General features: G+C 56.8%; 1 protein-coding gene across 1 annotated transcript in view; it reads left to right on the forward strand.

Moving 5' to 3' along the window:
• Positions 1-15,708, forward strand: part of CABIN1 (calcineurin binding protein 1) — a 156,022-nt gene that overhangs the window by 105,522 nt on the left and 34,792 nt on the right. The window contains 1 exon segment of the mRNA XM_032876019.1: positions 4,372-4,485. Within this exon segment, the coding sequence (XP_032731910.1) occupies positions 4,372-4,485 (114 nt within the window).

The raw sequence follows: 15,708 nt of genomic DNA on the forward strand, positions 1-15,708 counted from the left end.
CAGAGAGACCTGTAGGGACCAAGGTGGGGACAGAGGCAGGTATGGCTGCAGGGCCACGCATGATGGGAGAGAGAAGGGAAGCGGGGGAACCTGCATGTGTGTGGGTAAACTTGAGTTATGGAGCTGGCTCTCACTCTTAAGGAGCTGAGGCCTTCAAGCAGATGAGTCAGGAGAGTCTCTCAGCCTTTTGGCAAGATAGGGGTGTCCAGGTACCAGACAGTGCAGGATGTTGAGGTGCCATGTGCTTCTGGGAATTTTTTTCCCCATCTCTCATCAGGACTTTGCCCTCCATCTGCCCTGTTTGGGCCTTCAATGTGTTTTGCCTTCTGTCAGAGGAGGGTCTGTGCACTAAGCTTCAGGGGGCCTACAGATCCCAGGAAGATTGGTGCTGTTATCTGGCAAGTGGCTCCATGGTGTTTCTCCCATTCCCAGGGTGTGACGGTAAGCTGAGGCTCTGGGCCAGTGGCATGGTGGCAGGTTGCTCAAGGCCTGAGATGGGGCTGCCTTGGAGCTGCACATAACATGACCCCAGGTAGATTTGTAAAATGACTTGCCCACCCTGGCATGGGGATGCAGGGTAAGAGCCCAAGCCTTGGAGTCCCTCGGGTCTGGACCAGAATGCAAGCCTGGCTCTGCCGCTTCCTGGCTTGGGGGGCTCGGACCAACTCTTGGACCTCCCTGAGCCTCAGTTTCCTTGTTGGTAAACCGGTGATACTGAGGATGAGGAGTCATGTGCTGGGCCCAGCCCAGGTGGCATCATGCCTCTCGCCATCCCGCAGCGTGCAGCTGTAGGGCAGACTCTGCAGTATAGGTGTGCCTCGGTGGGGCAGCTCCCCTGCCCCTCCCCTCCCCAGCCTGGTGCTTGTCAGTTCTCCGGGCAGATTTCCTTGTCTCTGTCAGCTCCCATCCGGGGCCTTAGAGAGAAATTAGCTGAGGTCTCCCGTGAGCCGTCTGGACGCTTTGTGCCTTAGCCATCGATCGGCTCTCTCTGGCGGGCCTGGGAGACAGCTGAGGAGCCTTGTTCTCTGCTGGTGTGCAGGGGCCAAGTCTGCAGGAGGCTAATTGACAGTCTTGATCGGGTTTGGCAGGCCTCTGCTTTCTGTACTCAAGTTGTCAAGTGGCTGGTTTTCAGGTCTCTAGGAGTGCTGGGACCTCTCCAGCCTTCTCCCTCCCTGGTCCTCCACCTTCTGCCTGACTGTTCAGTTGGGAGGGCTGTCTCAATGCAGGTGTTAAGGGAGAAGCTGCAGAGCAGCTTCTGGCAGAAATAGAAGCCCTCCAGGGATGTGTGTTCCTGTCCCGCCGCCTTGGGGTCTGGAATGAGATGCCTGGCTCAGGGAAGCAGGGTCCCCCACTCTCTCCACCTTGGCCCTGGTGCCATCTCTCTCATGTGTCCCCCAAGCCACATGGAAGTCTTTGTTGTATTTTATTTTCTTGATGTTCTTATGAAAGTCACAGCCACCACGGAGATGCTTCTTCAAGTCTTATTTCCCCACACTTCTCAAACTGCTGCTAACTAGACACTTCCCTTAAATCCCAAAGGAACCCCAGAAGGGGCTTTCATGTCATGACTCCAGCTCTGTAACAGCTAGCTGCAAACTGTAGCTCAGGTATCATCTCCCCGAGGAGCCTCACTGACTGACTTAGACTGAACCATAGGTGAGTCCCCTTTGTGCCCTGTCTCCATGGTCATGGTCAGGTGGACTCACGTGTCATGTTTGAAGTGCAGGTATCAGTCTTCTGTCTCATGTCCTTTTCTGTGAGGGTCCCCTTCATGGCTGATTAGACCGGCAGCCTCTCACATCTCACTTGGGAGAGACTTTGAACCAAGTGGCACTGAGACGAAGGGATCGTGGCTGAGTACTGATAGAGGTTGTGAGCTTTTGGGCTTCCTAGGTAGTTGCCCTGCCTGCTGGAGGTCTGAAGCTGTATCTTCTCTTTGGATTCTACGTCCCAGGGCCCTGAGGAACCCTGAGAAGCTTGAACTAATCTGAGTTGGATCTTATTCCTTGCAATGAAGCACACCTGACCCACTGTTTCCATGCTCCACGCTCCATTTGTCCATGGCTGACCGCCCCCTCTCCTGGCAGAAGTATGAGGCCAGGCTTGTAACCAGCCTCAGGAGGCTTCCTAATGAACTGGTCTGGGAGGCGGGGTCTCTGAGCCACCCTGCGGTGCTGGGCCCTGCTCTGGACATTGGAATGTGAGCTGCAAGTTGATCCCCCTGGCGCATTGGAACTCATAAGCTAAAGGCTGGGACTGAATAGTTTGCTCTTCTTCCTATGTATAGGGCAGAGTGGCCCCTGTGTTCCTGGTCAAGGGCCCGTGCTGAGGGTCAGGGACTGTTGCTGCCTAGGTAAGCCCTCTCCTCTGCCTGTTTCTGTCTCCCCCATATGGGGGCAGAGAAGAGGTGCCTTGGCCTTCAGGAAGCCTCATCATTCACCATGAATGGCTGTGGCATTAGCCCTTGAAGCCCTAGAAAGGCCTGAGAGTCATGGCAAAGTCATGTCTCAGGAGACTGTAGCTGTGGCTGCCCCTCCCTGACAGCCACTGAGCCTTAGCTAGAGCAGCCTCCACACGGCCCTTGGTGTGATTCCTACTCTGGGCTTGCCTTGCTGTTCTGATCGGAGTCTGTGAGTGAGGCAGAGTCTCAGTCTCTTCCTGATCTTAGCATGCCTGATGTGTCTGAGCAGGTGTCTGGGCTCAAGGAGGGCTCTGAGCAAAAAAGCAAACTTCCCAAGTGTGGGTTTAGAGGGGTCCACTGTGCAGAGGGCTGTGGACAGCATGTGCCCTCTCGAGTCCAGCAGGGGTTGGCCCTGCTGTCCTGTGTGTTGGGCTGCCCATGGCCCTCTAGTCCCCGGCTCCACATTGAACCTGCTCAGACCAGGCTGGGCTGCAGCCCTGCTGGGCAAGGGCAGCCTTGACTTGACGGGGCCTCAGCCTTCAGCCAGTCTCAGAGCCACACCACGTCCCCATAGGACATGGCCTTGGAGTCACTGCCAGGCTTAATCATCCAGGCTTTCCCCAGGAGATGATCTCCCTCAGGCTTCCACAGAAGAGCTAGCTTCATCTGCTATGAGTGTGTCATCCAGGAGATATGTGCTTGAAACTTCACCTGTTTCCATCCCAGAGGGATCCTCAGTTCTGTATCCCACCCCGTCGCAGCGGCGGGGTCTGGCCTGGTCCTGGGTGCAGAGCAGCCCTCAGCCCTGACAGCAGCCCCTGGGGCGTGTCCCTCTGTGCAAAGGCAGGAGCAGAGGCTTAGATGCAGGCCAGCAGGGGCCCCCACCCAGCAAGCCAGGGAGCTGGGCTTTGCAATTCTGCCAGAAGTTGTGTCTGGGGGGACTATTTCATAAGTTCAACCTGACCAATACTGAGCCCAGTGGGAGCAGGTGAGACGGCTTGCAGGCTGAGATGTGAGAAGGCATTAAGCAGTTGGGACTCGAGGTGATAAAGACCTGACACCAGGGGTGAGAGAGGCAAGGGACATGGATGGGGGTGGGGGAGGAGTACTGCTTGGCTGGGGGTGGATGGGTGCTGTGGAAAAGAGGAGGGTCTGATGCTGGGCAGTCCAGGTCTGGGTCCTAGATCCTGGCCCCTCCTGGCTTCTCCCTTGTAAGACATCTGTGTCCCAGGTACTAGGATGAGATGGTCCTAGTGTGGGAAAGACCTGGAAGGGGAAGTTGGCAGGCCAGGCAACCTGTGGGGAGGGCCTGCCCTCTGAGTCCATGAGAAGGCCCAGAGAAGGCCAAAGCAGCCAGGCCCACACCCAGCCTCTCACAGTTTCCCGGAGTCCCACCTGGGCTAGCATGCTCTTATTCCCACCTTACCAGGCCCCTGGGCCTGGAGTGCAGGGGCACTACTGCCCAGAGAGCACTGGCCTGAGCACTATGGGTGGAACTCCTGTCCCCTCCCAAGCACTTAGACCCCTGGCATCCTACAGGGACCAGCTCTTCCAAGCCGAAGGTGGCTGTATTGCCAGCTGTGATGAGTACTGCTGACACCCTGTCAGGGTTGCCCCTTTGGGCCAGCAGGGGTTCCCTGAGAGAAGGCAGGGCACTGGGTCCACGAAGCAGCTTTTCAAGGCCAGTCCAGGTGAGGGGTCCCTATCTGCGCCCTTCTTGGGCAATCTGAGGCCACACTCTCCTAAGTCAGCTGTGCTAGGCAGGAAACCAGTGCCGGAAATGTACCCCACAGCCAGATGATCAAAGCCCGCAGCCAGAGCTCCCTGGAGCTGTGGGATCGGTGTCTGCAGGAGCCGCTGCTCATCGCCGCCCTGCCAACGCAGCCAGGAAGGAGGGGACTGCCTCCCTTCCCCGTGGGCGCCGCGAGCTGCCCACACACTCACTTCCAACCTACTTCTTGTTTCCCCAGAACCTCCAGTGGGCCCGCGACGTGTTGCTAGGCAGCGGTATCCCGTGGCAACAACTGCAGCACATGCCGGCACAGGGGCTCTTCTGCGAGAGGAACAAGACCAATTTCTTCAACGTGAGTACTTTGCCTTCTTGATTTCCGAGGCTCCTTGCTGCACTGCCTTGCGCCGGAGGCGTGCAAATGGCCCCCCTGGGCGGGCGCTCCCAAGACCACGGCTTTGCGGCATCCTTGGAGGGCAGGCAGGGTGGCGCAGTCGAGAGTGCACCAGACTCGGGAGTGGGGCCATGCCTGCCTAGCGACTTCTGGCAAGTCGCTGCCCCCTCTCGGCGCTGGTTTGCCCTTCTGCCGGGAGAGGTGTGGATGGGTTCAGTGTGTTCTCTGGAGCCCCAGATATTCTGGGGCTGCAGCAGGCAGTGGTGAAGGGGCTCCAGGCCCAGGGTATCCTCCTGGAGCAGCTCTTTGTGCCCCTGTGTGGTCTTGGGCAGCTAGGAAATTCTGACCGAAGCCAGCTCTACTGCTTAAAAACCAAGTTTGGCCAGAGCTGGGCTTTCAGCACCCTTCCAGCCTTGATATTCTGGGTAGGGTAAAGACCCACCCCTTGGCCTGTCACCAAGGCCCATCTGCTTTCCATCCCTGGGGCCCCATAAAGCCCACATCTACCCTTCCTGGCCACCACACCCAGGCCCATCCCTCCCTCACTTGCTCTGTCCTGCACAGCTGGCCCCTTACTCTGCTCCACCAGCAAGTCCTCATCCTCTCCTCCCAGCACAGCCAGCTCCCAGCTGGGTGGCTTTGGCAAGTTACCCAGTCCCTCTGAGCTTTGGTGTCTTCTCTGTATTGCCTGATACCCTGTTACACGTGAGAAAACTGAAGGGTGGGGTTGGCCTGGACAGGAGCTGCGGAGAGCAGGTCTTGGGTCTGGAGAGGGTGTGTCAAAGGCTGGTTCTTGAGGCACATGGCAGTGGGGGCTTCCCTACTGAGAGCCAGCCAGGCTGTGAGGTGTCTGGGTCCATGGCTCTTCTCTCTCAGGCTCTGACCTTCTAATGGCTAGGCAGGGGCTATGGAGCCTAGGAGCTCTGCATTTGCCAGCCTGGTCTCTCTCACTCTCTCTCAGTATTTTATAGACAAGCAGTAGATGTAATCTGTAACCAATCTACACAGTACCAAGGGCTTGCAGAGGAAGAGGAGTTCCCTTCTACTCAGATGCCCAGGCTGCAGCCACCGTTCTTCACCCTGTTGTGTGTCCTTCCAGAGGGTGTCTGCCTGTTTGTAATCCAGGGCGCAGACATGTACACAAAGGACAAAGTCCACGTGCTTCTGACCTTTGTTTTTTGCTTTTTGTTTTTGTTTTTTTCACTTAGAAATACATCTTAGAGAGTATTTAAGAACCAGTTCTGTCTTTTTAATAGTTGCATAGCATTCCCAACATATGGCTGTGCCACAATTTACCTCCCCATACCCTACCTATTGATAGGCATGTAGGTGGTTCCTGGTCTTGTTATTTCCGTGTTTCATACATACATCTTTGCTATGTGGAAATTCATTCATAGGATAAATTCCTAGAAACAATTCCGTGGTCAATGGCTTTGTGGTGCCTTTCAAGTTTTACTTATTTTTTTTTAAGATTTTATTTATTATTTATTTGTCAGAGAGAGAGCGAGCACAAGCAGGCTCCCTGCTGAGCAAGGAGCCTGATGAGGGGCTCGATCCCAGGACCCCGGGATCATGACCTGAGCCGAAGGCAGCGGCTTAACCGACTAAGCCACCCAGGCGTCCTGCCTTTCAAGTTTTAGAAGACCGTACCCTCCAAAGATCCTTCCCAAACATAGATTCATTTCTTTCAGACCTCTTCTACACTCTGTATTATTTAACTGTTACATATTTACTCTTTGGTAGGTGAGAAATGCTATCATGTTTCATTTATTATTGGTGGGATTGCCCAGGATATCACATTAGCAGTTTTAATTTCTTCTATGCCATTTCTACTCATGTTAATTTTACTAGATTGTTGATTTTTTTCTTTTTGATTTATAAGAACTCCATGTATTAATGAAATGGGCTCTTTGTCAGGGCTGTGCAAGCCTTTTTTTTCCCCCTGCAGTTGCTAAATTGAAGCTAGAGCCAGGCAGCTAGCTAGTTTTCCTGAGTTCCTTTATCAAATGAGCTACCGTTACTATCTGCCTTGAAGAGTAATCACAGGGATCAAGTTATATGATGGGGTAATGACCCTAAGTGAGGACCTGGCACATGGTAGGTGTTCCAAGAAAACAGCTTCCCTCCCTCTTCCCTGTCCCATTGTTGGTGTTTGCCCTCAGAGACTATATAGTAATGCCGGAAGGAGAGAGCCAGCCTCCGGGGCTTCCTTGTGGGTTGGCATGCTTACCCTTCCTAATGACAGAGTTTAGGAGACCAGCACCTCGGGTGCCTGTAAACCCAGGGCACGTCTGAGCTGGCAGATGGGTGCTCCAGGCCCTTTCCCCACTGGGCTCACTCCCCGTAGCAGCTCCTTGGTTTCTGGGGCCTTCCGGAAAAGGAGTTCTGCAGAAGGGCAGTCGGGCTGTGCCCATGGGAGAGAAAGCTGGCAGAGCCCTGGGTGAGCCTGGCACCTGGGCAACACCTCCCCGTCACCAGAAGCCCCTGCAGATATGGGCCACCCGGCCTGGCCTGGATGATGTGGGTGGTCTTACCGCTGCTGTGTCAGCTATTCGTTTCTCTGTGCTTTCCAGTAACCTGCTATGTCACCACCCTCTTGCCCTCTCCTGCCCAAGTCTTAGCCACCCACTCTCTCAACCCTTCTCTGGAGGTGGGTTGGGGCTCCTCGTGCTTCTCTAGCCCAAAATGTTACCCTCTGGGCAGAGGCCAGACGCTTGCACCCCCAGTAGTGAAGTACCAAGGGACAGGTGCTCCCAGCTGCTTGGTGACAGGATCGCCCTTGCTGAGCCCACCCCACCTGTCCTTGCCCCTGCTACAGGAGGACCTAAGGGTGGACACTTCCTCCACACCCAGAGAGTGCTGACCCTGCGTGCTTTCGGTACACGAATCTGTCTGGGGTACACGAATCTGTCTGGCAGATTTTACCAAGTGTGAGCAAATGGTTTCCTGCCAAGTTTCCAGAGGAGCATTTAGAGGCCCCTCAGCTGACTCTTTTGTGATGGGGCCGTGGCTCTGACAACTGGGGCTGTAGGTGGGGAGGAGCAGGCTGGCTCTTCTCCTTTCTGTTGTGCTTTGGGGTTACTGCTTCGGCCTGGCATAGGGGCAAAGGCATGGGGCTGCTGGCCCTTGTGAGGAGGTGTAGGGAGAGTGAGAGCCAGGGGCACTAGACACCCTGACTGGCCATCCCTCAAAACCCCCACTGTCCTAGGCTACCTGTGCCACCCAAGAGGTTATCTGGACAGCCCCCCTCACCATCCTCAAGGACCCGGGCTAGGGGACCCTCCTGTTATTTATTAGTGCTAATTTCTGAAAATTGTGGGAGTTTCCTAGGGCCCCATTGTCGCTGCCAACAGTCCAGACACACAGCAGAGCCCAGGCGCCATGGCCTTCTCAGAGGTGCTTCTGTGCGTGGTTGGGCTGTTCTCTTGTCTCAGGTGTGTGTGTACAAAATCAAACAGGTTTGTTTGCGGCTGTGAAAAGTGGTGTGTGCATACATGCACGTGCTTTTCAGCAACCTGGGTCTTTTGTTTTGTTTTGTTTTGTTTTCCCCTGACATTGAGTCTGAGAGAAGTTTCCCTGAAAGGAGCATAGGCCATCTCACTTCTGAAGCTGCCACTCAATTTTGTGCCGTGCGGGGGCCACAGTCTCCTTGAGTGGGCACAGATATGGGGCTCGGCTTCATGCTCATAAGGAGGCTGCCGCGGGCCTGCCTGTGCCTGTCTCGGGGCTGTGTTCCTCGAGTCCCTAGCTCTTCTGGTCTACCCCAGAGAGGTGCTCAGTGTTTGTGGACTGATTACATTCATGCTTTCTCCCTTAACAGCCAGTCTCCCAGCATGTCTTCGTGGTCCAGCCAGTGCTGGCTGCTGTGGCGCCCCTGCCCCAGGGTGCTTGACAGCTTGCGGCTGAGCCCCACACGCGAGTCCCTCCATGTAGGGCCTCTGTACGATGTCACAGGGCACGTGGGAGAGTTGGGGACTCTTAAGGAGTTTGGGTGTGTTGGAGGCAGGCTTCCCACTGCAGCACGGGTGTTCCTCAGCCAGGAAAGGGCCAAGAGACAGAGGTCCCCTTGGGGGAGCTCGTCAAGGCTGGTCCATGGCTGAGGCGGTGCTGGGTGAAGAGCCAGACAAAGGGCTGTGTGCTGAAGGGCCGGTGAGTGTGACCTGGGGCTTTGATGGCAGCTCTCCTCATGGGAGCTCCTGCATGGGGGGTTTAGCAGGCCTGCTGCACAGCTGGCTGGGGACCCACAGCCGCGTAAATGCAGCTCGTAGCAGGGTGCAGCAGTGTGATTGGATGAGCATGAGCGAGAGAGGAATGAACTTGGCACATCTCCAGTCCCACTGTTCCATAACTTGACTGTGAGGGAACAGTTCCCAGCCCACCCCCTTCCTCTGCTGTGGAAAATCCCTGCTTGCGGGCCGTCTGCCGAGCAGGTTGGAGCTCCTGGGCCATGGCTCATGCTCCAGAGCAGACCGGAGCCCCAGCTGAGGGCCCCATTACCTCAGCCTCTCCCACCGGGTGGAATCGTCTGGTCTCCGCCAAAACTGAGCCGGAGTTGTTGGGGGTTGGTTGAGGTCCTGCGGCCCTCCCTGCCCCACCAGGGCCTGGCCTGGGCCCTGGTGCCTTTTCTTTCACTGCCTCAGTCGGGACAGGCGGAGGCCTGTGGCTGTGTGATTCAGAGGTGGTTCCCCAGGCCAACTGTGCAGAGCAGAGCAGGGAAGACAGCGAGGTCTGGGGCCAGGGTGTGAGGTGGGCATTGGGTACGTGTGCATACGGACCCTTCCAAGCCAGTGCCAGTCCTGAGTGGGCTGCCAGGGAGGGAGGGTGCAGGGAACTGTCCTTCTCTGGGCAGAGGGTGCCAGGAAACTAGGCTCCAAGTACACCATAGAGCCTGAGGGCTTGTCTTCGAGTGCCCAGAAGCTTCTACAGCTTCCTGTACTGGTGTGTGCACTCCTGGGAAGGTGGGCCTGTACAGACTGGAGCTGGCTGCTCTGTCCAGAGTGAACTTCTCTCCCTCTTATAGTTGCTTCAGAAACGTTCCCATAGTAACCAAGCCAGAGATGGCTCTCCTTACTTTCCCAAAATGTTTGCTTATTTTAGCAGGCAGGGTTTTTTCTTGTTTCAACCCAGTTTCCAGCCACTGTGAAAGAAGCAAAGGAAGCTGAGGGCCCAACTAGCACGGCTTCCTGCATCCAAGACTGCGTGGGGTGGGCAACGGCTGTGGCTCGAGTTTGAGGGAATGGAGGGGAGATGCTAGCTTGCGGAGACTTGGCTACCCGTCGCGGTGCCACTTCTGCCTCATGGGGGGTCTGCCTGTAGCTCAGGTGAGCAGCCCATGGCCAGAAGCCCCCAGGGCAGGTCCCCAGACCCTGGGGCCACTGAGAAGGGCACAAACTTTGGACTCAGGTGGGCTTGGCTCCTGGCCACTCCACCCCTTCCCAGGCCCCACATAGGGCATGGGGCCGCCTGTCGGCAGGGTGGTCACAATAGGCAGATGGAAGCCCTCACCCAGCACATGCTTGGCACATCATACAACTCACCCTTAGGATCAGGAGTCAGCCTGCATGGGGCTTTGGGGCTTAACTGTGGATCCCAGTGGTGCTGCTGGAGGGCAGTGCTGTTATCAGAAGGGGCGTGGCTAGAGCCAGCAGTGGGAGCCTAATCTCTCACGGGGCCAGGGCCCTCCAGAGGCTCAGGGCCTGGCCCGGCTGGAGTGAGGTAGCCTGACATGTGGGGCCGTCTCTACCCACCACATGGGCCTCTTTCTGCATGGCCCGGCATGACCTTTGGTGCCTGTTGGTGCAGGTTGTGCTCCCTCCTTGCTCAGTGCTGCATAGTGCTCTGCTGTCTGTCCTGCCCTTATCGACCTGCCCTCTTCCCTTGGGAGCAATAGCTTCCCGTTCTCCACTGGTACAAAGACATGGCCTTCCCCGGTCTCTCTCCTCACCGTGTAGGTCTCCAGGACAAGGTCACAGGCCCTCCAAAACCAGTGCCTCCACGTGTCAGAAGCCAGGCGGTTCTCCAGATCCCATCCAGATTCCCTCTCACCAGCCCCCTCTCCACCCTTCCTGGCACCCAGAACCACAGATGACTTTCACTTTGGCCAATCTGTGGGCTGATTAGGAAGGCCGGGCCCCTTCCTGTACCTGTGGCTAGTGCCTCTGACGGCCCCTCTGGTGTGCGCTGCTACCTGGCAGCGGCTCTGTGGTTCTGTTTGTCCTGAGTCCATGTTGCCGAAAGTACTGGGAGACACAGTCACCAGGAGCCGTCTTTGTTCTTCGAGGGATTGTGTTGTGTGGTCTCCAGCTCTGGAGCCTGAGTGCTTGTTGAGGGCCCTGATTGGGAAAGGAAGGGCCCCCACAGGCTGGGCAGCCAGCTCAGGGGAGAGCCACTCACCAGAGCTGGGGGAAAGGAGGGACGGCCTCTAAAATGCCCTGCACCCCATCTTTATCGACAGGAATCAGTCACACCCCTTCTACTCTAACTTGCCGCCAGTTGGCTGTGTGATCTTGGGGGAGTCCCCTCCACCCACCCAGTGAGCAGATGGCAGGTATTAGGGAGTGGCAGGCACAGCATGCCTGCCTCCTGGTGGGCAGCCCAGCCTCCAAGCCTAATGCACGGCTGGGCCTGAGACAGTGCCCTGGCCCTCAGGAGGGAGCCAGTGCTCCAGATGGAGGCCAGTGGTGCTACACAGCACACAGGCTCTGGAGCCCAGTACACCGGGCACTCCCAAGCAGGGACCTCATCCAGAACAGTGTCTCTGTCACCTCCCCTCCACCCCCGGCACAGTCCCCTGGCACAGGGCCCAGCACGCGGGGCATGCTTAAAGACTGAATTCTTCCCACCCTCGAGAGTTCCCTGGGACAGGGTTAGCTGGGAACCAAGTAGCCGCAGAGTGAGGGACGGCAGGCCCCATCCTGGCTCGAGTGAGCCCTGGCCAGGTCCTGGGGTATGTGCCCAAGACATCTGCCTCCTGCTGCAGGGCTTGACTTGGCCCTTCTTTCCAACTACCCGCCCCCTCCTAGTTCCCGAGAGGCACGGTGCCTGGTGGGCCTGTGGGCAGCCCTTGCCCCACTTGCACCTACCCCTGGAGCTGAGTCACTGACACCCACCCCAGATGTCAGCCCCAAGTTCGGGGCCTTTTGCAATAGGCAGACATCAGGGAAGACCAAGGCACGACCCAGGGACGGGGTGTTGGTCTCCACCCAGTTAATTATATCCTATACTGCTCCTGACAGCAGCAGATTCGTCCTGCCTCCCAGCAGTAAACAAGCCCCAGGAGCATCCGTGAGGGGTGTGCCAGCCTGTGGGGCACTCCAGTGCAAAGTCCTGCCCGTCCTCTCTGGTCAGGGCCAGGGAATGTCAGAATAGGAAGCCCCCCTGTTGGCAGCAGACCCACACCTTTCCTGCAGTCAGTCTACCCATGTCACCTTTGCTGCTCTCGGGACCAGTTGTGACCAGTTCATGTTCCCCCTCTGTCCCTGTGCCCACACCTCAAGGAATGTGTTGGCCTGTTGTTAAACCTGCTGTGTACTAGGCCCTGGGCCAGCTACATTGTCAGGGAGGTCGAGTGTCCACAGGCCCATTTCATGGAGGTGCCAGGAAGTAAGGTCCCACAACCCGTCCATTTTGGAGGAAGACTGTGAGCCTCACTGTCTGGTGCTGAAGCCCATGGGTGGTAGCCTGCAGCTGCACATGAGGGAAGGAGAGCAGAAAGCCAGGCACAGGTTGGCTCTTACACTGGGATCGGCCCAGCTGCTCCCAAGCAAGAGTGTTGCCCGCATGGTTCATTTATTGGGTAGGGAGGATGGTGTGGTAGTTGCCAGGGGAACATGAGCATCTAGCCCTGCCCTAGCAGGCGGGGCTGGGATTCCAGGTTGATGGGGGCTGGAGTCAGGAGCTGGGCAATGGTAGAGGCCAGGACCACCCCTGGGGGCCATGACTACACTGTGGGCTGGTGTAGACACTGGGCCTGTGTGGGCACAACTGGGTTGGGCCACCTGTCTATGGTAGACAATCTCTGCCAGGCTCCACCCAGGGGCTGGGGACCCTGAGGCAGAGCACAGCAACAGTGGAGGCTGCCACTGTTGCCACAGGCCCAGAGAATCTGTGCCCAGCCTGGCCCACAGCAGCAAATGGCAGGACTGGCCCCATTTACAGGCTCTCCCTGGGGGCTTTATTTGGGGTGCTGCCTTTGATCCTCCACAGCATGTGTGAGTGGCTTAGATGCTATTATTATCCCCATTGTACAGATGGGGAAGTTGACACCAGCAGGTGCCCTAGGCTGTCAAAATCAAAAGCCTCTTTCTATCCTCTGCCCACCAGGCTGACCTGGCTTCCCCTGTTGGACAGCAGAGCTTGTGACCCTCTTTTCAGACCCTGTTCATAGGCCACTCCCTGGCTGATGTGGTTGCTCTGGGTACTGGGAGAGGACGGCACTGAAGGGGCATTTGTGGGGTGTGCTTCTTCAGTGGCGGGGGGTGGGGGTTGGACCCTGCAGAGATCAGTTCCATCTGCGCCCTTTGAACGGTGTGCAGAAGCCCAGGGAGTGAGCCAAGATCACACAGCTACGCATGTGGTGAGGCTGGAGTCCAAACCCAGGTCTGTCCCACTCCATGACCGGCTCCTTTAGCTGCCGTGTTGGGAAATCACCGGCCACATCCAGGCTCTCTCTGCTCTATTAGTGATATTTGCTATGGGCAGTGGCAGACTGTGTCCTGTGCCTCCGCCCCCTCATTCAGGGGGTGGAGTCCTTTGCCTCTACCTTGCTCTAAGGCCTCCAGGTGGTGAGGTACTCTCTTACTGGGTCTTTGTCACCTTATGGCCCATTTTGTCTTCCTTCAAGCCATTAGAGAGGCCCCCTATTGAGGTGTACCCAGGTTCCTGGGGAAGGTGAGCCCACAAAAGCTGTGGGCACCCAGAGCTCACGGTGGGTTTTGGGTAGGGCTGGCTAGATGGGGAAGGATCGTGAGGAGCGGGGGACAGGGGTGGGTTTGTTCCAGCCGTATGTAAGTAAATCCCATCACCTTTGGCCTCCCTTTTGGAACCTCACCTGCTGTCATTGTCCCTCCTGCCCAACAGGCCTTTGGCTTCAGTGCCTTCATTGTCCTTTGAAACATACCAGTTGAGGGCCATTTTGCAGTAGGGGCTTCCCTCTGTGGTCCCCTCGTAGTCTTTTCCATACACAGGGTCACTGCCCAGCCCAGCTATCCCAAGCCTACCCTATGTCCTCTTGACCCACCCCTACCCCCCGCCACCCCCATCCCTGCCCAGCCCTGCCTAGGCTGGTCTCCTCCAGCAAGTCTCAGGACCTGCCTGAGCCACACCACTGCAGTCACTTTTGTGCACGTGCTCTTTGAGACCCTCAGGCCTGAATAAAACCCCTACCCCTCCTAGGGCTGATACCCCAGAATCTGGGAGCGGGGGAGCTGACAGTGGGAAAAAGGCAGAGGAGGTGACATTGGAGGAGGTGCTTGCTCGGCGGCCTTCCGAGCAGAGGGAGGTGTGAGCCAGCGTGGGCATCAGGCAGGTGCTGTGTGCCAGCAGAGGGCCAGGCTGGGCCAGGTGCAGAGTGCAGACTTCCTCCTAGGGCAGAGGGACTGGGGGGACGAGATCTTTAAGCCATCACACTTGCTGACACGATGTACCAGAGGGGCTAGGCTGGGGCAGGCGCACAGCGCTGCCAACCTGCTACTTTTGGGGACTCCACTACACATGACAGCTCATGGAATCCTTGCAACCCATGAGATGTAGGTAGTGCCATTATCCTGTCTTTACAGATGGGGACACCGAGGCTTGGTTACCCAGCAAGCCCACCCCTGAGCCAAGACCCAGGCAGTGGGAATGGCAGCTAGTAGATGGGCCCTAGAGACACAGGGCTCCCTCAGACCAGTGGCATGATGGGCAGGGCCACGAGGACAGGAAGCATGATGATGCAGGGGCCGGTGTGGGTAGGTTGGAGCTCAGCTCTGCTCTTGCATACCAGGTCCACTGTCCCACACGCTTCTGCCTGGTGTGGTGAGACCTGCGTCTACACGTGTGCATGTGGGACTCCTGGACACCACCGAGGGGCTGCTGCTCATCATCCCAGTACTTCCTGCGCACCCATGTCATCTGATTCTCGGAAGAAATTATCTGGGAATTCACTGGGGCTTTCCTCTTCCCCCATGGTACTGAGTCCCCCCGGTGGCTGTGAATAGCCCACCTGGCCAGCGAGGAATGGGATCAGGCTCTGCTCCTGGCCCTGCCCTTGGCGGAGGGGACTGTGGCAGGTATCCTGCTCCCCCCTCCCGCCGCCCCAACACATTAAGATGTGTGGAGCCGCACAGCAGCACCGTCGTCAGGGTTAAAGGAAATCCAGTCACATCACAGTGGGAATTAGAGAACAGAAAAGAAGGGAAAAGTTTAATTGGGGAAATCTGAGCTCCTTGGCTGTAGTAAAAATTGCTGCAGTGGTGCTATTTTTAGCATTGTTGAGATGATCTATTGGCCAGTTGCAAAAGTAAACAAAAGATTCACTTCAAGTTCTCCAGGGAAAAAAGGTCCAGTTTTCAAGAGTCTTAAAAAGGTTAGCAAACTTGTGTGGCTTCTTAGCTTATCCCCGGTTCCTCCTTCCTTCCCATGTCCTGGGCTCTGCAGGCTCTGTTGAATTTCACAGCTTCCAGCTTGCTGGGCCCAGGATCAGGCTGGAACAGCCTGGAACAGGTGCTGTAGGCCTTCCTGTCCACATCCCTGTCTCCCTGTCTGTGGGAACCACATGAGCCCAAGAGGTAGCTGACTGGCGGCGGGCGGGGGGGGGGGGTTTCCCTCCTCAGAAGCTGCAGAGTGTCCTGGCCCAAGGCCACAGGACACCCAGGCCCCTATCCTGACAGGACCACAGCACAGTCCTCAGTCCCTGCCCAAGCCCAGCCACCGTCATTCACAGATAGAATTCTTTAAAGATTTTTATTTATTTACTTACTTGACAGAGAGAGAGAGATCACAAGTAGGCAGAGGGGCAGGCAGAGAGGCAGGCAGAGGGGGGGGGGAAGCAGGCTACCTGCTGAGCAGAGAGCCCGATGTGAACCTTGATCCCAGGATCCTGAGATCATAACCTGAGCCCACCGCAGAGGCTTAACCCACTGAGCCACCCAGGCGCTCCACACAGCTAGAATTCTTAAAAAACCACCAACAATCAAATGTAAACAG

This window comes from Lontra canadensis, unplaced genomic scaffold, assembly GCF_010015895.1.
Source record: "Lontra canadensis isolate GAN:19392208 unplaced genomic scaffold, GSC_riverotter_1.0 scaffold57, whole genome shotgun sequence".
Taxonomy (NCBI): Eukaryota; Metazoa; Chordata; class Mammalia; order Carnivora; family Mustelidae; genus Lontra; species Lontra canadensis.